Source organism: Argentina silus, assembly GCF_951799395.1.
Source record: "Argentina silus genome assembly, chromosome: 12".
NCBI lineage: Eukaryota > Metazoa > Chordata > Actinopteri > Argentiniformes > Argentinidae > Argentina > Argentina silus.
Genome location: NC_139666.1, coordinates 2637404 through 2665318, shown reverse-complemented (window position 1 = coordinate 2665318; position 27915 = coordinate 2637404). Strand labels below are relative to the sequence as shown.

At 40.8% G+C, this 27915-nt stretch overlaps 1 protein-coding gene across 2 annotated transcripts; it reads left to right on the top strand.

Moving 5' to 3' along the window:
• The first annotated feature begins 1408 nt into the window (after nucleotides 1–1408).
• tfpia (tissue factor pathway inhibitor a) lies at nucleotides 1409–27915 on the top strand. 2 transcript variants are annotated; one of them, XM_083682510.1, is made up of 8 exons: nucleotides 1409–1518; nucleotides 14785–14988; nucleotides 21941–22117; nucleotides 23121–23207; nucleotides 24123–24209; nucleotides 24660–24707; nucleotides 26739–26918; nucleotides 27776–27915. In XM_083682510.1, the coding sequence occupies exons 1-8, from the start codon at nucleotides 1428–1430 to the stop codon at nucleotides 27841–27843; spliced, it is 942 nt and encodes a 313-aa protein (XP_083538636.1). In that variant the 5' UTR covers nucleotides 1409–1427; the 3' UTR covers nucleotides 27844–27915. The 2 variants fall into 2 exon arrangements, with proteins under 2 accessions (XP_083538636.1, XP_083538637.1); XM_083682511.1 differs by having other exon boundaries at nucleotides 27779–27894.

The window sequence follows — 27915 nt, the reverse complement described above, 5'->3', positions numbered from 1 at the left end:
AGGGAGTATGGCAATGTGTTTGAAGAAAAAGGTCCCTATTCAATCAATTACACATAAAGGAAAATCCAATTGGGGTTTCTTTCAGTGTTTATGCTGTATTCTAAGGACCGTTGTGTTCTTTGTGCAAATGTCCATTAACACTGCCTGCGAGAGGAACAGCTCAGAGGATGTGCATACACTGTAAACAATCTGGAAGTCAATCTTACGTGAACCTACAGTTCGGTTTGCCTTTATCTGCAATTGATTGAATTGAGCCTTACTCGGATAAGGATGGATCCCTATAGAGACCAGGACGTCTAGCCCAACCGGAGTAGACAACAGGGAACACATAGGTGTTAAAAGGAAATACCATGAGCTTTGAATCTGATTCCAATTGTTGGCGTTTTTTTCTTCCTGTGGTGTCGTTTTTTCCAGCCAGTTACTTCAGATTGTGGAAAACCACCGTCTTGATCTTCTAACAGAGCCCGTAATGATGCATAGTAAATTGGTCTCACATTCACAGGCATATGCTTGTCTTCTGACCCACTGACACACAAGCACACACACACACACACACACACACACACACACACACACACACACATCAAAAGACACTGATAAGCAGCACTCATAAGCAGAAAGATGTTCTGCTTCATCTATTTCCTTGTCTAGGGTTAGTTGTCGCAACACAAAAGGCAATATCTTTATTGACAGCAGATTCCCCAAGGTCTACGCTTTGCATGCTACATACTGAGGAATTAAATGGTCTCCTTACGCTCAGATAAATACCATCCTTTCAATACCAGCCGAGGTTCACTGAAGTCTCCCCAAACCCTACCAGTCTGGTACGAGTTCCCTGAATGAAACACTTTGATGGAGTTTCTGCCAATAGCTTATCACATCATGTGCTTCAGATGTGAATATTCCATTGCAGTGAGATGAATTGTGACTGATTAAGGTGTAGAGGAAGCTGAAAACATGCAACCCGAGGGGACAGCTTGCTACAGTCCACCAGGTCCCAGAGTATTGGGATGGAAAGGGAGACAGAGAAAGAGAATTTGTTAATACAATAATTACATGAGTTATTCTTCCACAAATGTGATTATTTACATGATTACAGTACTTATGAATTACAATGGGTGGAGTACAAGCTGGAGTACAGAAAGTTGTGAAATGTATAAGTCTAAGTAAGAATATATCAATAGAAATACTTCTTACATCCTAGAAAGTGACGTTTGACAGAGGAATTAGGTTGGGTAATGTATTACCAGAATTCATTAATATCTTGAGAATTCCCCTCACTGGGTACAGTCTGATATCAAGAAGTAAATATAGAGTAATTATATAACAATATTATCAGCCGGAAGTGCGTGGGATCAACTACCACGAGCCCAACTCAGCCAGCATGAAGTTTTTACCACAACTTTATTCACTCTCCGGCCGCTGGCATGGCTGTCATACGTAGGTGGTGGATTTCATGCGTTGTTTTAGTCCCTTTTGTCGCCTATTTGGGATCTTGTCACTCGGATTCAGTGAGAGGTAAGAGTACGTTTATAATTTATGAAAGTTTGATTTACATCCTGCGTCCACAAGTTTTGGCGCAACGATGTGTTGTAGTATGGATAGATAGTTAGATCCCATCTGCATTATTCCACAAAAAACGTCTGACTATTTGACTACAAGCCCGTGCGTAATTTGGTGCCAAGGCCATCATAATCCTTGATGGATGGCGCGTTACAATTCGCCAATCGATAACTCCTCTTGTAAATTAACATTGTAAGTTTGTTTTGCTTGTTTTGATACGATAGTTAAATTATTATCAACCAATTGTCAAACATAGGTTTACTTATGCATAGATAGTGACTGATGGTTTTGTGTTCGTGCGCAGAATTATTCCGATAAACTCACGTTCGTGTGAATAAATAGGCTATATTTGCTATAGCCTAACTGAATGCAACCCACAATGACATCGTCCAGTTGTCAACAGAGTTGTTGTAGATTTTTTAAAGTCATATTGGACAGTCACATAATTTCATACATTTCTAGCATTTTCCAAGTTCCAATGATTAGCCTAATAATAATCTAGTCTAATTAACACATACTCTATAGACTGTTGTTCTTCATAATGAACTGCCTTTTCCATGTACACCCCCTTCCTCATAAATGAAAGTAAGCTACCCACCCACTATTGAAACTACATGGCTGTATTAAGCAACGTTTCTAAGAGCTGGTACTTCTATATTGAATTTAGAAATCTCCCACCATTACCATCTGGATGACCCAATGTGTCTTGTTGAGCTATTCAGGAACTCCGGGTCCCTATGACGTGCTCAGCGAGGTGAAACATCACTCTGGCGTCTGGCTCAAAGTCCACAAGGCACACAATTCACTTTCTGGTCAGGGCTGCAGCTGAGTTCCTTATGTCAGGTTGCAATAGTCTCACAGGTTGTGAAAGGGCATAATGAGAGGCCAAGTGAAGGAGGTTTGAGGGGAGGCAGAAACATGATTGTTTAGACTCAGTATAGGTAAAGCTAGGGCAGACACTGGTGTGTATTAGTCTTGACGACAGACTCATGGCCCCAAGTTGGTAATTTAGTTCAGAAACGTTTTAGTTACCGTAGAGGCTGAGGGCAGGTCTTTGGCAGTGATTGGTTGGGTATAATTTAATATGATATGTAGTAGTATCTAGATTAGGGCTTGGCAGTATATCACACCCTGCGTAAGTAATGGGACAGTGAAACATTTTTTCTTCTTTTGGCTCAACTGTCTAGAAGTTTGGATTTGAAATTAAACAATTATGTAATTGTTTATGGTTAAAGTAGAGATTATCATCTTTTATTTGATAGTATGTGTGTACATATTAGTTTCACCATTCAGAAATTACCACACTTTCTATGCATACCCGAACCCTAACCCCTAACCCTATTTTAGAGTACCCAAAAGTAATGGGACAATTGGCTTGACAGGTGTTTCTGGTAAGTCAGGTGTGTTCCGTCACATAATTTGTGCAGGCATAAGAGAGCTGTCAATATCTAGTATTGATTCTAGGCTTTGTATTTTCCTTTGGAGTTAATAACCTTGATTTTCATTGACACCTCTTTGGTCCTCATGTTGACAGACACTAATAGCAGACTCCAAAGGCAAACGCAAAGCCTAGAATCAATACAAGATAATTGTCCTATTACTTTTGGGCACCCTAAAATAGGGGGATTATGCATAAAAAGTGGTGTAATTTCTAAATGGTGAAACCAATATGTACACAAACATTGTTTGATGAATTAACTACGGCTCTACTAACCCAAACAGAATAGGATGAGGTTGGCTTATCCAGACTCAGTGGTCAGTGCGTGATTATGAGGGTTATTTAGCAGGCATATAAGGTATTACAAAGGAGGGAAATGAAGCAGATATGTCGACATAAGCACAATGCTTGTTAAAAATAATAATATGCATTTTTTTGGGGGGGGGGGGATTTTGATTTAAAGTAGAGATTCTCAGCTTTTATTTGATGACTCACTCATTAATTTGTGAAGAAACTGAATTAGTTATTCACTCAGTGTTTGATGTGGTCTACCATATTGAAACTCCAGGCCATATGCAAAAGGCAATTCCTTAGCATGTGACCATTTTTAATTAACTTCAGTAGCAAGGAGTTTGGCTTCACAAAAGTCTACCTCAAGTTGTTTAACTGTTGTGAATTCACTTGTAGATGTGCTCCAAAGGATAGCGGCAGTTCTCAGGGTTGTACTTTGGCAGTTGATGTGTGAAATGTTTTCAGCAATCGGTTAACGTTTAATCCTAACATTTTTAATGAGACAGTGTCCATTTCACTTGACCGTAAATCTCACCTGGAGGTGAATTAAGCTTCAGTATTGTCCCTGGGTTCTTTTCTGGCAATAAGCCTTCTACTGCAAACTTTTCAGACCTGCTTAACTATACCAGTCAATATGCTGGATTATCGTCCGTTGTCTATTTTACCTCCCATCATCCCTGCCAGTTTTGGGGTTATGACCTTCCATCAGAGATACAAGATTGTTATTGTCATAAATATTTTAATGAAGGCATTTTTAAAAATAGATTGGTGTTTGCACAATGAAATATTAATGCAGCGGAACATAGTTTGTGCATGTGGTAACATAATGAAATCTGTTGCTTTGACTCACGACATTGAACATCAAGGCATTTTTTTAAACATCCTTCCGGTGCCATGGGAGACTGTTGCCGTACCCTCCCTCAAGATTTCTAGAAAGGTGATTGTATTACTGCTAATTGCATGTTTCAATGAGATTCTTGCAATTTGTTCTTTTTTTCCCCTGAATGTGATCTCTCAAGGGTCATATAGAACATATTACCAACACACCAACAGGCATGTGCACAGACTTATAGAGGTGCTTAGCCCCCCAAAAGGGCACTCAAACCCCCTCAAACCCCCTCAAACTAATAAGCGATTTTCCGAACATTGTATCCGGTTCAGAATCCAGACAAAATCTGGTGACGGTGTTGTCTGAGCTCCGCTATAACCATATGTGAAAAAATAACGTTGTATCTGTTGTGCAAGAGATCATTAAGAGACATTTGTGATTGGAATATACTTTGTCGATTGGTCAAATTTCCCATTAAAAATGTTTTTGCTCCTCAGTTATAGACTATAGCTTTCAAAACAGCGCTTGTCATGGAGAGTAGAGAGAAGAAGACATGTCTAGTGTACAGTAGGACGTTGTAATAACATAGTTCTTACATCTTCATCGGCTCGGCTAGACATTACCCTCTTAGTAAGGCAGATCTGTATGTCTTCTTTTGACAGTCGGTTCACTTGAACACATGAAGTGTGTTGTGCTGTTTCCCCACTCCTGGACCGGCTCAGCACTGGGATGCAGTGACTGACCAAAAAGTCAGTCATGTGAGAAAAGGCCTGCGCGCTAACGCGTGACACAGCACTGCGATGACAAATGTACTCGCTGGAGCTTCAGCCACAGGTTAATCCCTATGTCCTGTGCTCTGTCACTCGGAGAAATTGGTGTACTTCAAGCTTGCAGTTTCTAAATCTGGAGAGGCAATGCTCAGTCCATGCTCATTCTTTCCATCATACCCTGACTAGCCGTGGCACTTCCGCTTAATTAAATGACACCAAATACCTATTGTTAGCCGGAGCCACCAAAACAAACACTGTTCCTTTGTAACGTTCTTTTTTTTTTTTAACTGTTAAGAAATTGGTTTGTATGTCTTGCGATTGATACAAATAGGATGCACCTCTGGCAAACTAAATAAAGGTTCCAATGAAACATTTAATTGTATTTGCATTGAATAATGCTCCAGAGTTATATGGTGTCTGTTGCAGATTTAAAGTATGTTTTACCATTCAGTATTGTACCATTTGTCATGGCTCGATACATGAGTCAGGAGTTGATAGTGATATTTGTTTCCTTGTGTTGAAACGGTTTGGGGAGTGTAGAATGACTATAAGACCTGATGAGGTTTTCACGAGTCATCTGCCAGCAGATAAGCGTGATGGTACTTCCCGCGTGACTCACAGATGATTCACTGCTGAGAGGCCCAGTGCTTTATTTTAAGGAATTTATTTTTCAGGAAACCATGTTCTTTACATGATACTGAATCCATGAGAGATATGGCTTGAGACACTGGAATGTACAGTATGTGTTTTATTGTGTTGAGTAAAAGTCATGTCTCCAAAGTCTCCAAAAATTTTCAAGGAAATGTTGAGTGTGAAAAGATGTAGATTGCAGTAGCCATGCAGGTCATCAATGATTTGTTCCTCGTCACTGGCCTAGTAAAGTAGAATGGGTGTGCATTAACAGACGATATTCGCACACTTCCAGCGGTTGTGACAGTTTACCGCTAGAAGTGTGAGGATACCGGCTGTTAATGCACATCCTGGAGTGCTTTAACGAGTTTATAAAACGGATCGTAATGTTTTGATTGATGATGTGATGATTCTCCCTGAAACTTGCTATTTTAGCCGTTAAAAGTTGACTCCTCAAGCAACGGAAGAGTGTGGATATTCTTATTAATACAAACCTCGACAGACACCTTGAAATTCGGCAAGCATATGCGTCTATGTTCTAGCAGCCAAGTAGTCCCTCCAGTTCAAGTATAAATCGTACAATCGTAACAACATAGTGTTATTACAGTGTTGTCATGTTAGATATGTATTTTAGGTTTGAGATTGACATCGTTGTTTAGTGGTAACCAGGGGTAACATCATTTGAGGCGAGAGGGATGTTGGCCATATTTTTGGTTTTGAAAAGCCATTGGGTTGACGTCTGTTAACCCTTAACTGCCCGACACTCCTTTCTCAACTGTGTGATTGTCGGGATTAATGCACGGCTTGGAACGCAGTCTAACCCGTTTTATAATTAAATATAACAACGGTAGGTTATGTTTCAATTAGGTAGCTGTAGGTAACTGAAATCAATTAGGTTTATAGTGGGCACAGTGTTATTGTAGTGCAAATATAGTACTTACATTTGCTTACAACATACAACACAGTATTAAGTGGGGGTTACTTTAAAACCTTTACCTTGATGGGTAGAAGGGTATGTGGTGCAATGGAATCACAATCTGTTAAAAGCTCTAAACTCATTTTGAATCAAGTGCTGCTGTGCTTATTTGAATTTATATGGTACATTTCCACTGTCAACATGTCGCCCTGAAAGGCTGTAGAGATGAACAAGCCAAAGCTTGAGAGCCGTGATAAGACGAGAACAAAGCAACAGCACCAGATCCAGATTCAGGTCAAAAGCTAAAATGAAGCAGAGATTGCGAGGTCAGTTCAGATGCATGCCTGTTCTATATCTCAGACACATTCAGCCTGACATTCTGCCAAGTGATGATGATCCTCTGATGAGATAAAAACTGGAGCCCGGCCGATACTGGATTTTTGGGCCCGAATTGTCCTTTTTAGCACAGTTTTCATAAGAAAACATTGGCAAAAAGCTGCTCTTAATGCTGATAAGGCTAACCTTTGATGAATAGAGCAAAATGTATTTATTTTATGTGCACAGTTACTTATAATATGCCAAATTAAACATTGTACACAAATGCACTGTGAAAAGTATTGTTAAAACATACTGTTTGGTTGCCAATTTCCAATAATGGTTTATTCAAATCCTTCCCCCTCCCCAAGTCGAACTTTATCAAAGTGGTATGTTCCGCAGTCTTTACCAGAGTAAACAAACCTGCGTAGTGCAGTCCATCCATTTAGAATTTCATGGATACAAGCTACAATTTTACAATATTACAATATAATATCTTACTATGTGACTCCTTAATAACTAAATAACTCTCTTGTTCAGTCAACATCCTTTTAGCAACTGTCCTAATTGACTGCATTCCAAAGAGCTAACGTTACTTTGCTAAATTCAGCCACTTCAGTAGGCACTCCAGTAACATCAAATGCTAATAAACATCTTTATTAATTCCCCAAAAATCCATATATGTACATACTTTGCTCTGGAAAAACCCAATTACACTGATTTCCTGTGATTTCGGGATGTGAAGCTGACGCACGTCTTCGGTGCAGCGCCGGTGCGTTATCGGAGTGGTGCCGATACAGGTACTTATGTAAAAGGCCAATATCGTCCGATAATATTGGTGCTCCGATATATCTATCAGACTCTAGATAAAACAGAATTCTTGCACAACATAACACAAGTGGTTGGGAGAAACTCACAACAAGATGTTGTGCAATAGCGTGCTCTCATAAGCTCTCATGCAGAACAGCTGATAGCCCAGAATGTACAAAAGGTGTGGTAAAGACCAGATGGTAGGACTGTTGGTACTTGCTCAAATGGCACTAAAAAAGTAAGCAATAAAAGAGTGATTAGTTGTTCTCAGGTAATGTGGTATTTGTTCCTTATAATAGAGTGGGCGTTGTAGGGGCAATGGGTTGAGAAAAGTACAGGAGTGTTTGGAGTTAGTTTGAGCTTTAGAGCAACAATGTTTGTTTCTTTGAGTTCAAGCTGTATTAGTCTGATACAGTTTTCTGGGGCCATGCCCCATGGTCTTTACCAATCTGTCTGTCTCTTCTTTCTTTTCATCTTCCAAACCTTCTAATGACAATGCCAGGCAAGGCCAGTGAGTGGTACTGATTGTAGCTACACGCTGCTGTCAAAGCCTATTTAGGCCGACACCTTCAGCGTCTCACTGTCCCAGATGCAGTTGTCTCTCACCCTTCCCCCGAATTGGAAAGTCTGTCATCAGTTGATGAGGAAACCATAGTCACAGAGAAGAAGCACACAGGCATTTGAAAGGTAGACAAAGCTCATAGGGAAAACATGTGGGAGGTTGTTATGTATTGCCTGTGTGTCTAAAAGAGACAAATGCAAAAAAAAAAATCAACCCTTTAAAAATATGCCCTTTTCCGAAAGCAAGTGATGGGAAGTGTGTGCAGAGTTTTGTTCCGAAGAGAGCATATATTGTCACATTGGATTTCTGTGGGGACTGTATCAGTAATTAGACGACTGCGCGCGTGTGTGCGTGTGTGTGTGTGTGTGTACACTTCTGAGTTGAGTTTGCCATAGAGGAGCACCAAATTGCAATGTAAGGAATGCCAGCATTTTTAATAACGATCCCTTCCGGACTTCATGGAGCTAAAGCAAGGCAAATTGGACCAGTTATGAAATTCCATTCAGTTTCTCATTTCATGGGTGTCATTATTGGAGGTATATTCAGGACTCTCTGATCCTGCTCCCTACTGTTAATCCCCCTATGGAGGATGTTTATTGAATGCAGCCTCTCAGTAGCACTGCCGCCCACTGTTGCCAATATAAGAGTGTTCCCTTTATCTAATTTGTATTATTTGAACGATAAAGCCGCATTGCAAAAAAAAAGGAGTAGATATTGATCTTCCCATTTAATCCAGAGCGTGTCTATGCTGTGGATCAGTCACAGCGTGGCATTTGCACAGGGCATTAGGCGAAGCCTTCTCCCTCTGTTTCTATTGGTTCCATTGATTCTACAGTATAATCACATCCTCTTTAAGGAACCACACGGTAGGCAGAAAACAGTCATGCATGCTCATGTCCTTGAAACCGCCCTCCCTGTATGATAAATGGTTTCAGGAATTGTTCCTTTTCCTTTCAAATGTTTCTTATCTTCACATGCTTTGGCTTCATTGCAGTGTAACAACATTAGTGCAGTTTAGGAGGTGACACAGCGCCTTCAGTAAGTATTCACCCCCTGGACTTTTTCCACATTTTGTTGTGTTACAACCTGTCTTTAAAATTGATTTAATATTTAAAAAAAATTGTGTCACTGATCGACACAAAATACTATATAATGTCAAAGTGAAAATTATTTTTTAGAAATGTTTACTAATTAATAAAAAATGAAAAGCTGAAATGTCTTGAGTCAATAGGTATTCACCCCCTTTGCTATGACACTCCTAAAATTAGCTCAAATTAAAAATGTCTTCAACAAGTCACTCTATAAGTTGAATTGAGTCCATCTGAGTGCAAGAATAATACTTAATGTGATTTTGGAGAACACATTTTCTTTGACAAACCTATCCTTTCTTAGTTTCTTCCATTGAATGCCATTATGACACAGGTGAGAGATGTGACCTACCAGTGTTCTGACTCACCAGTGTTCTGTTTAATGTTACATATTGATATTTCATGCAGGACATATGACTAGTTCCTTTCTGTGATTCACTGGTTTTCATCGCCAGCCATGTAATGAATAAATGACTTTTCCTCATCAAGGGGGTTTGTAAAGATGGCAGATGGTGCTTTGGTACTTTCTCTCTGGAGCTCTGCAGAACTTATGGTAAACTTATGTCCACATGAACTGCTGCCATATGTTCTATCAGATAATGGCAATTTCCCCTCTGCCAGCTACTGTTCCTCAACCTTCAGAAAAGATAGAAGGTCTCTCACTGGCAGTGGTGGATTGTTTGGTTTGTTGACTCCTGGACTTACAAACGGGCACACTCTCTCAAACAGGCTATTGTTTGTTATCTTTCAAAACCAGGTGAAAACAGGTAGGAGCTCATTTGGGACATCAGAATGAGAAGGCAACAGAGAGGGCAGGAGTCAATGTGGGTGACTGAGTCGCCAAATCTGGTGAAGGGGGCCAAAGCAACAGACAAGCGGAGAGATTTATGATGTGCCAGAGCCTCGAGCCTAAAGAGCAAAAGCATCAGAGGTTGCAGCGAAGACAACCGGTGATGAATGTTAAGTCAGGAACAACACTGACAAATGAGTGACAATTGCTGGAGCTGTTATTGCATCCCCTGGACATCAAGGCTAAAGAGAGACTGTCTGAGCACTGATTAAAAATGCCTGCTCTGTATTTCGGCTAGCGACGTATTCTGCAGATGGTAATCTCTGGCACATTCACGCCTACCTCCTGGAGAGTGTTTCTGATCAGTGAGACAGTTGTTATGCTCTTCTATTCATTGCAGTGTATGTGAGTTCCCCACCATGCCTTACTGACAACAAATTCCATTAACCTAGGTTGTGTGGCCATAAAATGAACTTGTATCTTGTCATGCAACATATAAATTACTATCTTGGAGAAAACATACTCTAAGAATATGACTTAGGCTGTTTGAGAGAAGCTTTGAATCCTAAGCAAACTGCCCAGCGACGAGTACATGTTGTTTGAAGTACAGCAGACCAACATACAGCTTTGACACCTGCTATAGTGCTGTGTGCTGGAAAACCTTGTTAGTGCATAGGTGAATTTATGGGTGGTGGTGCTCATTTTGAATTTTCTGTCTTTTGCGGCTTTTGACAAGCCATAACTTCTCACTTAAAATGTAGCCTACTGTTGAATTAACCATCATCCATAAAATGCTAATACCACAAGATGCAATTTTGACCCTGCCAATAGCGTTGCTGGACTTGATGCAGCCTCTCCAGCACGCAGGGAACAAGGATATTTTCCTCGTAAAATATCAGATGAGAATGCTATGATATTCATGAGACACACCCTCAAATGTGAAACCGCCTGTAAAACACAGATCCTTTTGGAAATGAGAAAAGTGCTCGGTGATCATTCAAACAGAACAGTAAATAGGTTTTGCCGTGGTATATTGTTATTTTAGCATGGCTTGGCCAATCATGCTTGGTTGGATCTTACCATTGCATAGTAAATATTTCCACAACAGAACATTTCCAAAACAGCTTTAATCAGGATGCATGCCCAGAGTAAAAAGAGTAGAGTATACCTTTTATGTTTTTAAGTAAATCTCCTCTCTCAGGTTTCTGTGAGGCTCGATGAGGACAGTATTATGGTCACCACCATGTATAATGAAACCTGACCACATTCTTTGGTTTCCCACACTTCGTCTGGATGAAAGCAGCAAAATCGTACTCCATGTGGGAACAGCGCACCATATTCACCCAGTCTCTTGATCTGGTTTGGAGAGTGGGTTGGAAAGTGCTTTTTTTTTTTTTTTTTTTTCACCAACCACCATTGAGATAAAGCCCCTTTCTCCAACCCTGGGATCTCCCCGGTTATGAAGTCATCATATGTCCTCACATTTCTGTGGGCTGTTTTCTCCACAAGCCATGACTCATGTTCTATCACACATACTCTTTCTCCTGGCTCTCTCGTTGAACTTATTGATACTGGTATACTGAGGCCTTGCCCAGATGCAAGTTGGTACTTTCTCGGGAGAGACCCATTGCCACCTCTCCTCTTTCTCTCTCTCGTTCTCACTCTTGCTCACTATCTCTCATTTTCTCTCTCTCTCTCTTCCTGTCACCTCGCCCTTTTTCTCTCTCTCACAGACTTTCTCTTTATCTCCCTAACCCTCCCTCCCCTTTCTCTCACCAAAACCTGTACAGAAAAGACTCAAGAGTATCTCAGTGAAAGTGACCATGCCCCGCTGCTTTGGCCCACATCTACTGGCTTGATTAACTGACTTAATTGGAACTATGAGTCAAGTTGGAGCACGGCCCTCGTACTGGGCGATGAGTCATCAGCTGACAGCTTTTTATGCTTTATTTGCACAGCCAGGGACAATGTGTGCCCTTTACTCCTGTTAGAATGATCACACCCAATGCTCCCTGCCCCAAGACAAAACTCCAAGTAACATTCACTTACGTAAATATACCATTGTTGACTTACGAGTTAGTAACAGATATTGTTTTGATAATGATGACTGACTTGGACTTTGAACACTGTAAGATACTGCAATTTGTCTTCAACCTACATGATCATGTTATGGGATTGTGATATTGTCTGCCCACACGCTATTGAACATCTTCCCAAGCCTGATAATTTCTTAAATGTCAAGTTTCTCATCATGTCAATAAAATCAACAGTGCATACTGTTGCCTACCCCTGACATTTAATCTAAACAAGCCTGGACTGAGGCTGTGCTCGGGGCAACAGCCCGTATTCTGCATTAGCATTCGGCTTGGCACAGCAGCACAGTGTTGAGTAAGTCAGCCCATTAACCAAATTGAGGTGTGTAGAGTCTCAATGTTGGCGAAGCAGAACCAGCGTGCGAGGCCCTCTGGAAGAACAGCTGCCAGTGGACATTTTAAGGGCCCAAAATGTGACTGTACAGTGTGTCCCGAGCTCTGCATATTCTGGGGAGCTTAAAATACTGATCTATTGGTTGGCATCAACCAAGCTTGTGTCGATGCATTGCGGGAGTTGAGTTGATACTGTTGTTCGTGGAAGTGTAGTTTTTGGATGGCCTCAATACTAGTGGGACTGGAGGCAAGAGTGCAGAAAAATAGCACACTAGCTATTGTACTTCTCTTGGCCTCAGCAGAAGGAAAACAAATCAATATGAGCATCCTGTTTGCTCTCTTCTTCTTGGGCAGCCCTGTCCCAGTTTATTCTTCTTCTTTAATTCTTCTTCTTCTTCTAAAAAAAAAAAAAAAAAAAAGTTTTTCTCATGTCCATTTAAAACAAACTTTCTGGACCAATTGAGCAGGAACTTTCTTCTCAGTTTCTTTTCTTTTCATACTTTGCAGAAGTGAACAGTGGTTTTACATTTGAGGGATGTATTGCGGAAGAAAAAAATAAAACAAATCCTGACTTCTCATTATTAAAGTTTAGGTAGGCCAAGCACATATACGTGTTTACATACCCAAAGAGGGGCCTCACAGCACTAAGGCAGCTATGTGGATTGCCTGTCTGTCTGCTGTGTAATTTCCCCCCGGATGGTTGCTTCTCTTGCCGCTTATCTGCCTGGACAGAGGAATGTAAATAAAAAATATCAGGGGCCATGCAGAAAACATTTAATCTCCAGCAAAAGCAAACTCCACAAGCCAGGGGTTTGAGTTTGTGGGGAGTATTTGATTAGTGTTCAAGGGGCTCTCCATTATAAGACGGAATTGTATCCATGGAAGAGGGAGCAAATTGGAATGCTCCACCAGTGCTCTCATTCCTGGGAGCCTGGCAGGGAGAGGGTATTTGTTAAGACTGCTGATCTGTTATAGTGCTGGGCGGCTAGGTGCCATACGGCAGGGATTGTTTCATTTGGCAGTCAAAACTAAAATGACGATGACTGACCAGCAAAACAATGAAATTGGATGGCTGGCAAATATTGCGTCACCTCAATATGTACATATTAAAGATGGAATCTCTCTTGTTCCTTCAGAACAACCTCCTTGACCCTCACCAATCCAGCTTTGAGGCTGGGCACTCTACTGAGACTGCTCTCCTTGCTGTCACGGAGGCCCTCCACTCTGCTCAAGCTTCCTCCCTTTCCTCTGTTCTCATTCTTCTGGACCTGTCTGCTGCATTCAACACAGTAAACCACCAGATCCTTCTCTTCACCCTTTCAGAACTGGGTATGTCTGGCTTTGCACTCTCCTGGTTTGTATTGTGGCGATACGTGTCTCTGCGTGTCTTGCAGTCATTTCTGCTTTCAGCCCACCACATCAAGCTCAACCTTAACAAGACTGAACTACTCTTCCTCCCAGGGAAAGCCTGCCCTCTCCAAGACTTGTCCATCACTGTAGAGAACTCCACTGTGACCTCCTCCCAGACGGCCAAGAATCTTGGGGTGAAGCCCACATCAGATAAAATGAACTTGTATCTTGTCCCAGAAGCCCACATCAGATTCAAGACCCTGGTGCTCGCCTACTGGGCGGCAAAGGGAACCGACCCTCCCTACTTGCAAGCAATGGTCAGCCCCCAAACTCCACTCCGTTTTTCCACCTTGGCTGGCCACCTGGCACTGCTGCCTCTACAAGGATGCAGCGGTCGCGCTATTCGATTGCGGCTTATCACTGTCCTGGCGCCCCGGTGGTGGAACAAGCTTCCCAGTGCTGTCAGGACTGCGGAGTCACTACCTATCTTCTACCGTAGACGGAAGACCCATCTCTTCAGGCTACGTCTTGACTGTCCCTCCTAAAGACCTCTCCATCCCCACTACCCACCTATACAGTTTCTCTACTGTAAATAATAATAATAAAAAGTAATCCTTCCTTCTTCTGGTCCTAGCATAGATTTGTTTTCTAATCAGAATCAGAATCAGAATTCTTTTATTTGGTCAAGTATATTTGCACATACAGGAAATTGACTTGGTGAGGTTGGTGCATGGGACATAAAAAAACAATAGCAAATATTGACAAGAAATTTACAAAATAGCAAAAATATTAACAAAATAGCAATAACAAATTTACAAATTTACAAAAAAGAACAGCAGTTAAGTTTAAAGCACTGTCTACACAGTGTTAAGTGGGAGTGAACCTCACCTGAAGAGTCCATTTTGCCAGGTATAGCACGTGACAAACAACTCAATTATCCCCGCAACATTGCGATGAATTCTGTGCATAGCAGAATTGTAACTTTGGTTTTCTTCCATCCCTCTAGCAGATGGAGTTCAGCCTGAACTCTTCATTTTCCATGAGTCGTGCGCCCTCAAGAAGGATGAAGGGCCCTGCAAGGCATCAAAGGAGAGATTCTACTTCGACATCGACATAGGCCGCTGCCAGGCCTTTAGGTATGGGGGCTGCAAAGGCAACGCAAACAATTTCCACACCTTGCAAGCATGTGAAGAAATGTGTCTGGTGTCTGGTGAGTTTGACTGTTTTTTTCAGCTTTTCAGGTCAAATGTAAAACATGCACTTAGCTCCACTGCTTGAAATGCTCCTTGTTTAACTAATGCCGAACAACACAGTTATAGCTATATTATAGGTTTAAAAACAAGCATCGCCATGTTCTCAATTATCAAACGAGATAAGACCCTATCTTTGAGCCAATACACATAATGACATCATCATCATAGGTCCTTAAGTGTGTAGGGAGTTCCCAGTGTCCTATCTTCCTAAGTCAACCATATCGTTTTAGTGCTTTATGGTTTTGGGTGGGAATGCGTTTTGTTTGTTTTCTGTTTAAGATTGTCAGACACAACGTTGATTCCAAAACACATCCACAAACTCAAACCCCTGGCTCGCAGTGCCATTCTGGGGAAACTGGGATGTATGTCTGTTTAAACATAAAGCAAGCCTTTTGGCCAGACAACAACAATGGCGCTGGCTAATTGGATAATGTTGAAGCGGATTGTCATCTGGACTCATTTAGGAGGGAGATTACATTTTAATGATCACTGGTAGACTCTAACCTTTTCCACCATAAGAATTGTATTAATTATACCCCTTTTCTGTATTAGGGCACAATCTGGGGTTTGTTCTGCTGTTCTGTTTATTATAATCCATGATAAGTACAGAAGAATATGACTTATAAATACCACATAAGTTAAGTCTTACCGTATCATAATCCAAAATAAATGTTTTTTTTGTTTTCTTTTGTGAACAAACAATGTATAGCTTTGAAATATGTGTGCATCCAGAGCTCTGTTTATGAATTTGAGAGAGGTCACATTTCCCCAGCCCCACCTCTCAGAGGTGCAATATGAAACATTAAAGCTTTCTAATGGTTGTATTGACTATGTTTAACTGGCAGCGATCAGGGAATGAGATCCCTTGAAGTAAATATCTCATTTATGAACGTTGTTTTGGTCCCGAAAAGCACTTTCTAAAATTGATTGTCTAGGGGCGAAACAGGTTTGTTTACCATTGGCCATTCTGGAGGTTTGGACTAAACGATGTTTCTGTCTCTGGTGGCTGCCTCTTCAAGTTGTGCGCCGACACTGCAAGTCAGTTTCAGGGGTTATATTATTATTAGAGAGGATGTTGAATTTCGCCTCAGTGGCCAGATTTCCAGCAGACTTAATTACGGCTCCTTTTTTATTAATTAAGCATTAATTAATTAATTATTAATTACAAAACAAGTGGTAGGAAAGCCATTCGCCTTAAAAAGTTTTCTCTGCCAATTATTGAAATTAGAGGGAGGCATAGATGCACTGGATGTAAAGGACAACAAAACACAAAAAGGTGGGCTGATGCCAGTAAATGTACCAACCTCAGTCCTGTCTACCTCATTAGATGGATGTTTTGTTTTATAGAGGACAATAGTAGCACTTAATGGCTATGTTGTCAAATACAATGCATTTGGATGTTACTCAAACCGTGGGTGTTATTCAAGGAAAACAAACAATATGCATTCACATACGATTGACATGAAATATGCCCTTGGATATTAGTGAATAGAATAACCAAAGCATGTGCTCTGTGGCTCTTTTATCAGGATGATAATTTGTTTATTGTGAGAAATGGTGAAGAATTATCTCTGTCATCATACCCCTCATTGTGTGCCGCTATATGCATTATTCACTGGGAGGACAAGAAAATCATTGGTGTGTTTACATTATGCGAGCAACACTTTAATAGAGATACATCATCTTGAATTGCTTCCATTTGTTTTACTCAGTGAACAGACAACACCATCTTTAAACAATCTACATTGTGGAAAAGAACTGAAGGAAACACTACAAGATGAGCTCGGGTGGTCTGTGAGCATGGGTCTTGCGTCAGAGGTGACAACTGTTCTGGTCAGGACACTTATGTCGGTTTAATATTGTTCAATAAAATGGTAGTACATTAGGTTTGCCGTAATTGGATGGCTCCACTCTATATCGCTCCCCGCCTGAAGTTTAACAACATAAAATACAATAATATAAGACAGGGAGCCCATAACTTCTCAAACAGAACCGTCCAACACCAATGCAACTATGTGCTCTATGTGTATCAGCAAAAACCCCTCTGGTGTCCCCCTGCACCTTCTTCAGGGCACTCTCTTTTTTAATATGTTTTTAGGGCATTTCTGCTTTATTGGGATAGAGATAGTAAAGCTTGACAGGAAGGATGGGTGAGAGAGAGGAGGGATGGCATGCAGGATATTTCGATGGCCGGAATAGAACCAGGGACCTTGCGGTGATATTGTATGCACCTTAGTGTGCTACGCCACTGAACGCCCCTGGAATAGTACTCTTTAACTCCTAATCACTTGAGGAAGGGTAACATAGCTGCTGTGTTGACCAACACACACACCCGCTAATGCAAAACTCCAAAGCACGATTGGAATTCTGACCTACTACTAACTATCTGTAACTCAACATCCCATTGTTGAAAGTGTTACCACCGTCCTGAAGAACTAGTACCGAAACGAATGCCAACCCAGCACCAGTTAAGAGGACAACAAGTAGAATCACAAGCCGTCAAATCAAACCATAAATCAACGCCTCATGTTGCCTCAGCCCCACATGTTGTAACCTCTGTAGTTCTGTCGTCTCTGCCGCCCCATTCACATGTATATTGCAGCCTTGGACACATAGAAAGCAACGCATTCAGTCTAGCTGAAAGGGGCCAAGGCATGTCGGCATGCTGGCGTCCAGGTACATGTAGCCGAGTGGAGTGTTGCATAACTCGGCCTTGTCCCATGAACATGTGATGTGTTTGAATACGTGAGATCACCTGACGGACATCTGCGTCGACTTAAAGTGTCCTGCCTGAATTTACTTAATTTGCCGCCCTGATAGTCACAATCTCAGATGAAAGTGTTTCGGAGTCACTCAAAATCAATGATATTGTACATGAAACACACATAATAGTGTATTTGGTTTTATAATTGAGCAATATTCAGAAGCCGTTTATGTCACTCCCATACCAGTCTGTACAGTATGTGTAGAGATGGTCGTCATGAAGCTGCTTTGCAGATACAGAAATTCCTTAAGGAACATTATTATCTTTCTAGTCTTTAAACCATGTCAATTCACTTTCACTTTACAGGAAATACACGTTTGCTTCTCAGATATTCGCAGCATTACAAATCAGAGGCCATCTGTCTCAAGGCCTTGGATACAGTTGCTTGCGGAAGGGCATTGTAACCTCAACATTTCATAAAGACAGGACACCGCAATGAATCTAAAGCAAGTTTTGCAGCATACATTTTTCGCACTGTTTGCTGTGTGTGTTTAGAAGTCCCCAAAGAGGACAGAAGATGCATTAGCGAACAAAGCCCAGGCCTCAAGTGATGGTGTACACCTGCCCTGCCACTCCTGTGAGAGGTCAAAAGCATAATCACAGGAAAACAGACTGTCAAGTGGCAGAAAAACAGTACCCCCTTGTCTGGCTTGTAAATAGACTGTAAATAAATTTAAAAAAAACTGAAGCTGACAGGCTGAATAATATCCTACCTCTGGAGATGACTAGAGCTCCGAAGACTGGGGGATTGTGGGGATTGCGGAGGCGGCCTCTCTGCAGAAAATGGCGCCAATGGTAAAGTCGCGATTAGTTTCGCCCTTAGAAATCTCACCGAACATTCAAATTCAGCTCTGCTAATTTAGGGCCTAATCACTGCGACCGCTCGACATTAAAGTCTCATCAAAGTTTATCCCGTCGACTGTGAAAGACCCTTAACCCTGTTGACATTGCTACATAAATCATATAAATGGCTGCCCTCTATTTACATTTGTGTGGCGTCTTGGAGATGATTCAGAGTGGGTATCCATGGCGAATATGATTAGGAGGGACCAGATGTGTCTGAGTGTCAAGACTTACTCTGTTTTATTTTAAGCCTGTAATACTCTCATTCGTCTTTTATGAACAGGGATAACAGTATGTCCTGTCCTAGTTGGTGTCCTGCTATGAGATTGTAGCGTGTATGTCTCCATCTTGTGTCAAATGGTATTACTGTGAGTGAAAATCCAATGTTTTGGACATGCACGGCATGTGAGAGGGATACTCCTTCAATGTAATTTGGGCTGCCTTAAAAGCTGAACTCTGTTGTGAAATATTGAGGTGATTTTGTCACATTGGCAATCAGCCATATCCTTGAGAGACAGTGGGACATATTATTCACACACAAGTCAAGTGGGTATTATGAATGGGTGCCCAAACACACAAACTTTTTCCACCTTAGATGCCTTTATATAGATATGCTGTTTTTAATAATTCATTGGGTTGTAATTACATTGTTCATCACACAAACAGTGCTCCCCATACAGGAAGGAGAGTCAAACAGTGCTCTTTATATGCAGCACAGGATGGAGAGTCTTCCTCTGATCTTCCTTTGTGATTGAACCTCTTTGGGAATGTTTGAACACTGAGTGTCATTTGACTCTGTAACTGATAAGATGATGTCTGATTGGTTGATCCTGACAACAATTCTGAATATCGACGGTTGAGGTGTGGGTATAAAACAGAAGGTAGAGAGCAGGTCTTTCTCTTTCTTCCTGCTGTTGTTCTGGGTGATCTGAGTATACTAATGGGTTCTGTCATTTCGGAATGTAAGGCTGACCCATATCTTCGGTGCATTATATGTGGAATGTGTGTCAATACAGACATTCCTGTAAAAGGAAATAAGGAAACAGGTCTTGTGGACAGATTAGATAAAATGAACATGTACCAGAGTGATGTAAGAGTAAAGTGTGGAGAAAGAGAAAGGTGTTATGGCTGGGTGACATTTACATGACATTTATGGCATTTAGCAGACGCCTTTATCCAAAGCGACTTACAACAAATACATTTGTCTAAGTAAGTGAATCATCTATCCATCAGTCATCATAAGAAAAAGTAATCTATACTAGGACCAGGGGCTATTGGCAGTCACAATGCGAGAAGAAGGAAGAATTTCTTTTTTTTTTTTTAAACATTTTTATTATTTTTATTAATTTATTTACAGTAGAGAAACTTGTACAGGGGGGTAGTGGGGATGAAGAGGTCTTTATAAGGGACAGTTAAGATGTAGCCTGAAGATATGGGTCTTCAGTCTACGGTGGAAGATAGGTAGTGACTCTGCAGTCCTGACAGCAGTGGGAAGCTCGTTCCACCAGCGGGGCGCCAGGACAGTGAAAAGCCGTGACCGAGTAGCGCGGCTTCTTCATCCACGTAGAGGCGGCGGTGGCAGGCGGCCAGCCGAGGTGCAAGAGCGGAGTGATCAGGCAGGGGTTTGGGGACTGACCGTTGCTTGCAAGTAGGGAGGGGCTGTTCCCTTTGCCACTCGGTAGGCGAGCACCAGGGTCTTGAATCTGATGTGAGCTGTTACCGAGTGGAGGGTGCATAGGAGGGGGGTGACATGGGAGAATTTGGGGAGATTGAACACCAGACGGGCAGCAGCGTTCTGGATGAGCTGCAGAGGCCTGATGGCGGAGGCGGGGAGCCCGGCCAAGAGTGCATTGCAGTAGTCAAGGCGAGAGATCACAGGTGTTTGGACCAAGAGTTGTGCTGCTTGTCTGGTGAGCAATGGGACGTATCTTTCTGATGTTGTAGAGGAAGAGTCTACAGGAGCGTGCTGTCGCTGTGATGTTCGCTCGGCTGCTATTAATCTCAGAGATATCAGAGAGGCAGAATAACAGGATTAGAACACACACTGTTTAGATTATGGTACTTTACATATTCCTCCTCTCTTGTCATGCTCACAAAGGACTGGAGGTGTCCCACAAGATAATGGACGACCAGTTAAGTGAAATATTTTAATTAACCATGTTCATAAATACATTTTGTTATCTGAGCGTATCTAGTGGCAGAATATTAAGCGATTTTTTTATCTATGGGGGCCTGGCCCTGAGCCAGTCATTTGAGCAGCAGGCTGTCTTGATGAGACAAAATCAAATCAATCACCTGGCAGCAATATAATGTGTGTGTGGCACCAGTCCAAGTCTGTCGTTCAAGGGAAGTCAGCAAGGACTTTAAAAGATCAATTAAAAAGTAAATTCTTTTTTTTTTAAATGTAATTAATTATGGTATATCACATGTTCATATCATCAATGGGGGCAGGCGTTTGTGTTGTTTGTACAATTATGTTTAAGAACTTTATATCAAGAGGTTAGAGGAGGAGCATGGAATGATGTTTCCCACTTGTTTCTGGTGAAAATAATCCCTCCAGATAAAGGCAGTGTTATCAGTCCTCACACAAATAGAAAATGTATTACAACACATATCACCTTTCAGTGATACGCGTAGCGAGGCACACATCACCAGATAGCTAAACACTCTTGACTGACTTCACTGAAGTAGCACGAGGTAGTTTCAACGATGAAGGAGCATAAAGTTATCAAGATCCACTTGCACATCCGTTTAATGTGGTCAAATTGTTGTAGTGTGAATATGTAAATAATACAAAAGTGACTATGAAATAATGTAAACAAATATTATGAAATACAATGAAATATGAGGAGAAATCATTTCTAAAAACATAGATGAACTAATCTACTCACAAACTAAGCTTTAAAAAATCGGATGCCTTGCCTTACCATCTCTCCCCCTCTCTCTTTTCTTTCTTTTTTTTTTTGTATTGGCTTTAGTTTATTTGATTTTCACTGTAATTTTGAGTTTCACTGTAATCCAGTGTTAATTTCGTCAATAAAAATAATTATGAAAATATTAATTAAACACCTACTTTTTCGTGGCAAAAGATGAGATGATAACTTACTAAATAGAACCAGAAAAAACTAAATTACTAAACTCAACTAAACAAAAATTGTCTTTAATGTTGGTTGACAAAGGTCGACAAAGTTATCTCTGTGACTAAAACCGAGCTAAATAGACACTTTGGAATGATGGAGGTGTTATTTGTTTGGTCCAATGAAACTGAGCCCTGTTCTCTCTCTTTCACCGTCCCTCCTCAGCTGATAAGAGTCCCTGTCACCTGGAGGAGGCTCCTGGCCCGTGTCGAGGACTGGTGACACGCTACTTATTTGACAGCCAGAGCCAGGAGTGCAAGCATTTCTTTTACGGAGGCTGCTTCGGCAACGCCAACAACTTCAAGAGTAAGATGGAGTGTGAGGCAAGGTGTCGTAACCAAGGTAAGACATCAGAACCGCTGTCAGTAAACAAGACTGCCGTACGCCCCGAGTAGTCATGCTAGGGAAATGGTCAGAAAATGGTCACGCAGTGCTGCCGATCAAAATGTTGATTCAGAGAACTAATTCTTCTTTAACTACATCGGATATCTTATTGAAATAATAGGTTCCCTCTTTTTGCCTCTAAAGCACTATCAGGGCTTCAGTTATTAGAAGTGTGCTTCACCAGAGTACCTGTCAGTCAATTCATGGATGCCTAAGAAGTTTGCTCTGGGCACTTACTTACTAACACAGTCATAGTTCTTTGAAACCCAAATATTCATTTAATTGTTGCACTGCAAATGAGGTGATAACTAAGCAGTGGAACATTCAATATTGAGCAAACCATGCAATTGCATCCCAGCTTAATTTTTTTTGGTTACTGAGAGACATTTGATTATTTTTAGAGAAAGACACAAGAACATTTTGTGTAGATGTTGTATATGTAAGAAAAACAAAATGTCACCGTGACAAATACTAGCCAGAACTACACTAGATAAACATCTACAAGGACAAGTACTAGCCAGCACTACGCTAGATAAACATCTACAAGGACAAGTACTAGCCAGCACTACGCTAGATAAACATCTACAAGGACAAGTACTAGCCAGCACTACGCTAGATAAACATCTACAAGGACAGGGGACACATAATGTTGATGATTATTCAAAGGTAATTATTCTGTTCCTCTTTATTAGTAGCCTTCATTTATCTTCCTTGGGCCTAAATAGATTTTTTTCTCCGGTCAAATGTTCCTAAAAATCTTGAGTTGTAGAAGTTTATTTTAAACCTTTATTATCCAAACAATTTCATATTTTTACACCACTGTTCAATCAAATCGGTAAGGCAAATAGGCATTTTCCCTGTGCTGCAAGAAAGTATGTTTTGAACATCATCAAGCCGAGACTCTTATTGTGGCATCTCTTCTCTTCTCTTACCCTGCAAACATCTGTTTATCTCTGGACAGGAAAGGCCACTGAGGCCCCTAAAGGTGGTGTCACCATCGCCCTGGTGCCCACCAACTCACCCAGTGTACAGCCGCTCAAAGTTACAGGTAAGACTAATGTGTCTATGCAAGTTCACATGAAGTTGCCCCTGGTTACAATAACCAGTAATGCGGTGGTAAATGTCAGTGAGAGACTCCACCGCGTCAAATGTTGCGTGTGTGTGCCAATTTCCGCTCAGTTTTTTTTCACAGCGCGAACTATTGAATGTTGATCCGTCCGATGATCCAAAAAATAAAGCAAATACAGTAGGTCAGAGTTCATGTTTTGCCGATGTCATCGGGGTACCGTAATGTCATCAGGGTACCGCAACGGCAGTTGGGAGTCAGCTTGACTATTTGGCATGTTTTTATTTTAGGTCATTCACCTCAGCAAAACAACCACAAGGAGGCATCGTTGAGCAATTTTTATGGATATGCTTACAATGTATTATAGTGTGTCTACAAACCGCCTGGTGAATTACTTGAAGAGTAGCTTATGAGTTGTTTGTTGTCTGGTTGGAGAAATTTGAAATGAAGTCCTTTGATAAACCTTAATTTAGAACAAATTCTATCTTCATGGACACTTCATAAAATTATGTCAGACATGGGATATACTGTATTAATTGAAGTCCACGCATTTCAGCAGTAGGCTATATGGACATAGTGCACTCACAAAGCAAAGAGTGCAGTTTGTGTCAATAATTTAACGTGTTTCACATGATTGAAATAAGAGATTTCATGAATCAAACAAAAATGTTGCAATGATGAGAATAAAACAAAAACATTTTTTTTTTACTATTTTACGACCCATATCCAATGAGCCATTTGAACCCCATTGACCCCTGTTCAATCAAATCGGTAAGGCAAATAGGCATTTTCCCTGTGCTGCAAGAAAGTATGTTTTGAACATCATCAAGCCGAGACTCTTATTGTGGCTTCTCTTCTCTTCTCTTACCCTGCAAACATCTGTTTATCTCTGGACAGGAAAGGCCACTGAGGCCCCTAAAGGTGGTGTCACCATCGCCCAGGTGCCCACCAACTCACCCAGTGTACAGCCGCTCAAAGTTACAGGTAAGACTAATGTGTTAGTTAGTTAGTTAGTTAGTTAGTTAGTTAGACTAATGTGTCTATGCAAGTTCACATGAAGTTGCCCCTGCAGTAAGGCACCACTAAAGATTTGATAAGAGATCTTTAAGTTAAACTCTGAAATATTCGTACATTTACTTTACCGATTATGCCAATATCTAGTCTCAATGTTCCAAAGGAAGCAAACTCTTAAGTTTTCATGGATGCAGTCATTCAGAGAGTTTCCAGGATAGGTCCAAATATAATTTTCTTTGCACTGCAAAGATGCACATTTGGATGAATATACTTAACAAAATAGTTCATTGCATACTAATAATTGATTCAAATATTTCTCACTGAACAGGAATGATGTCTTCTACTAATCCTGTAATATACTGTATTTGTAGAGGGGACTTCAACACTGAATGAAATCAGATCACTTGTCATATTTTTCAGATGAATTTGCTTTGGCACATATGCTGCCCAACTATGACCGAACCACAGGTAAGAACAATAGTCATTGTTTGTGTATTCCTGCTGCCCACATACAGTAGGGGAGAACCAGGATGGAAGTAACTTGAGATGAAAGCAACACGCCGATTTTCTCAAATTTACACAGAAGAATAAGATGATCTACTGTAACTCCACACAGAGTTTAATTTTCAAAGTCATCTTCCACAGAACATTGACAAATCTACTATAGGTCACACAAGCTTCACAGTGCCTCGGCAACTTGTCAATAACATGTGTGCAAAAGAATTGTATTGCTACTGCTAACAGAACAGAAGTTATAAGGCTTTTTGTTAGTGGTTCCCTTGAAATCTCTCCAAAGTGTCGCGAAATCTCTCCAAAGTGTCCAAATGCTTTACTTTCTTTTAGAACCATCGAAATGTGCAGAGAACATTATAAAATCAATAACCTATCAAGCACAGCAATATGAACAATAATCACCTTTACACCTCCTGATTGGAAAACAAAGATATTATAGCACATTCGGGAAGCCAAGATCCGCACCTTTCCTGTGATATACGGCATTCACCTATGCAGTTTACTCTGTTATGACTAACTGATCAGACATCTAAACATATCAAATGAAAGCAGAGATCTGGCCTGTGCAGTTCAAGAGGTTAACTTGGAATGAATTTACAGTTGCTAATAGTAGAGGAAATATATATGTTGTTTGTCATAAAATATGGTGGCGCTAGCTCTATCGATCTCAGTCAATAGGGGGAAAAAATAAAGTGTTTGTTCCCTGAGGACTCTCCCCTACCGTGCTTCAACTACACCAGCTGACCAAAAGTAATTCTTCATTATTAATCTCAGAAATGGTTGGTTGCTGAGTAATCTCACAACTCATTACAGTGCACACTCTGCCCACCTAATCCCCTGCAAGTGCAGCAAAGCATAGCTCGTAGACTGTTTGCTAAATTGTCCATGCGATGGGGGTCAAACGGCATCCTCATTCTCTTCCCCTTGGTCCATTTGACTCTGATTCGGCGCAGACTAGGGTTTAAATTGAAATCATTTAAAAATACTTAGCTGTGCTTGATTGCGTTTGGAATAATCCCAAAAAATCAAACGCCACCCAACTGGCACTCCAGGCAGGCTCAATCAAATGCTCAAACTATTTCAAAGTATTTCAGATGCTTTTCAACCCAGGTCTGGTTCAGCACTAGCAGTGTTCCTGGTGTATCAGCAGCGGGTGTAGACAGACTACTCCTGCCTGGTACAAAGGGTGTGGCACGGTACAAGCAGGAGCAGAGAGTTTTGGACTATGATGCATTTTGATTTGTGGAATTCAGCACCAGCCATAATACATAAAATGAGGGTCTATACAGTACAGTACATTCGTAAATCCAGTAAGCAGATAGAGAAAGCTTACTCTTCTAACTCAAGCCTGACATCTTGTGGATTTTCCAATGTGACCACTGAGGTGGTGAAGTGACATCATGAAGATTAGCTTTAGTCAAGTTATACTTGGCAAGTAGAATATTTACTCTTGAGATTTATTTACTTACTTTAGGAAAATTATGTTTAATCAGATTTACAATTCATACTGTATGTACTGTATGGCTGTGGGGTATTGCTGGCCATGATTTAAGACCACAGGACAATCCCAGTCTTAAATTTTTCAGACTCTTTAAGATTTAGTTTCCCATCTAAAATGGTCTTTGTCTTGTCATGATACTCTGGGTCTTGGGTCTTTGTCTAGGTCAGGGTCTTGATTCTGTATCTGGATGGGAGTAGATATACCACCTTTGCAGTTGTTTTTTGTGCTGCCCGTGGGGTTTTAGCAGAAGCAAATTTGAGCCCTATATCTGTCATGATTACTTCACGATGTTGCCGAAAAGATGTTTGATTCAACCAGCCCAACCCCTCAACGTCCAAAACAATGTGCAGGGTCAGTGTTGTGATGGATGCAGACATCACATAACCAGCCTTAAAGTTAGCCTACCAGATTTTTTTTTCAATGTTCACTATGCTCACTATGTTACCATGGGTTACCATTTTTTTTTTTTTTTTTTTTTTTTCCAGAGCTCAACCTCCCAGTCTTCTGTCTCAGTCCCGTTGACAAAGGCACGTGTGATGGAAGGGAGAGGAGATTTATGTACAACCCCAAGACAAAGAGGTGTCAGGGGTTCCACTATAGCGGCTGTGGGGGCAACAAGAACAACTTTGTCCTCAAGAGACACTGCCTGAAGATGTGTATGAAAGGTAAGATCCAGCTTATCATATGGTAATGCTGGAACCTGTGTAGAATAGCCTTTTTCACGAAAAATAATGTTTCATTCATGTCAAACACTCTGCCAACACTCTGGTTTAATTTATACTTTGTGTACACAAGATTTTTTACAGAAGACATTGTTGCTATTTATTATGGGCTTCTATGGAGTACCGAAATGATACAACTTTTCAGTGGCAATAATTCATTTGCCAAATTGAAGGGATGGTTCAGCCTATTTTCATGTTAAGGTGAAACATAATGTTATCCTGAGTTGTCCTCATAGGCCAGCAGTGAAATCCTCTCCTGTGCGGCATTTTCTATTTTCCTACCCACAGCAGCAATTAGCAGAGGAGGAAATAGTTCCAGTTCTGAGCAAGTTGATTAAAGAGACTGTAACTGTTTGATTTTCAATAGTATGCACGTCAAAAAAATCCTTTTAAGTGTAACTCACAACCAAGTTTCTCTGAGGAGATTTTGGAATGTAATTTAAGCAATGCTAATTTAGGAATACTGTCCATTGATGAGGGCACTGCTAACTGTTGGCCTATAACACTGTACTGGTTCTATAACACTGTACTGGCCTATAACACTGTACTGGCCTATAACACTGTACTGGTTCTATAACACTGTACTGGTTCTATAACACTGTACTGGCCTATAAGGACAATTCGGGGGAAGATGATATTTCACCTAAACATGCACTGACCTGAGTGTCCTGACTGAAATCAATTTATCATAGAATATATTTTTTAACTATCTTATTTGTTAAATGTAATACTATTACTAAAGATATGGTTATGCTATGGGAAAGAGTTATACAATGTATCTATTTTTCATTTTGTTTTAGCAGGTCACAGAAGGAGGACAATCCGTATAAGGAAGAAGAACACCAACATCTTGTTTAGCGCTGTCTGAACACAAGGCTTTTCAATTCATTGTACCATACACTACGTTTTGATTAGTTCTTATTTATGCCATTTATTTCAC

What these genes read in the sequence shown, in the direction of transcription:
- tfpia (XM_083682510.1), top strand. Translation starts at nt 1,428, where the DNA reads ATGGCTGTCATACGTAGGTGGTGGATTTCATGCGTTGTTTTAGTCCCT. An exon ending in TCACTCGGATTCAGTGAGAG is followed by an intron (nt 1,519 to 14,784) that starts GTAAGAGTACGT and finishes CCATCCCTCTAG; the next exon opens with CAGATGGAGTTCAGCCTGAA. An exon ending in CAACTATGACCGAACCACAG is followed by an intron (nt 24,708 to 26,738) that starts GTAAGAACAATA and finishes TTTTTTTTCCAG; the next exon opens with AGCTCAACCTCCCAGTCTTC.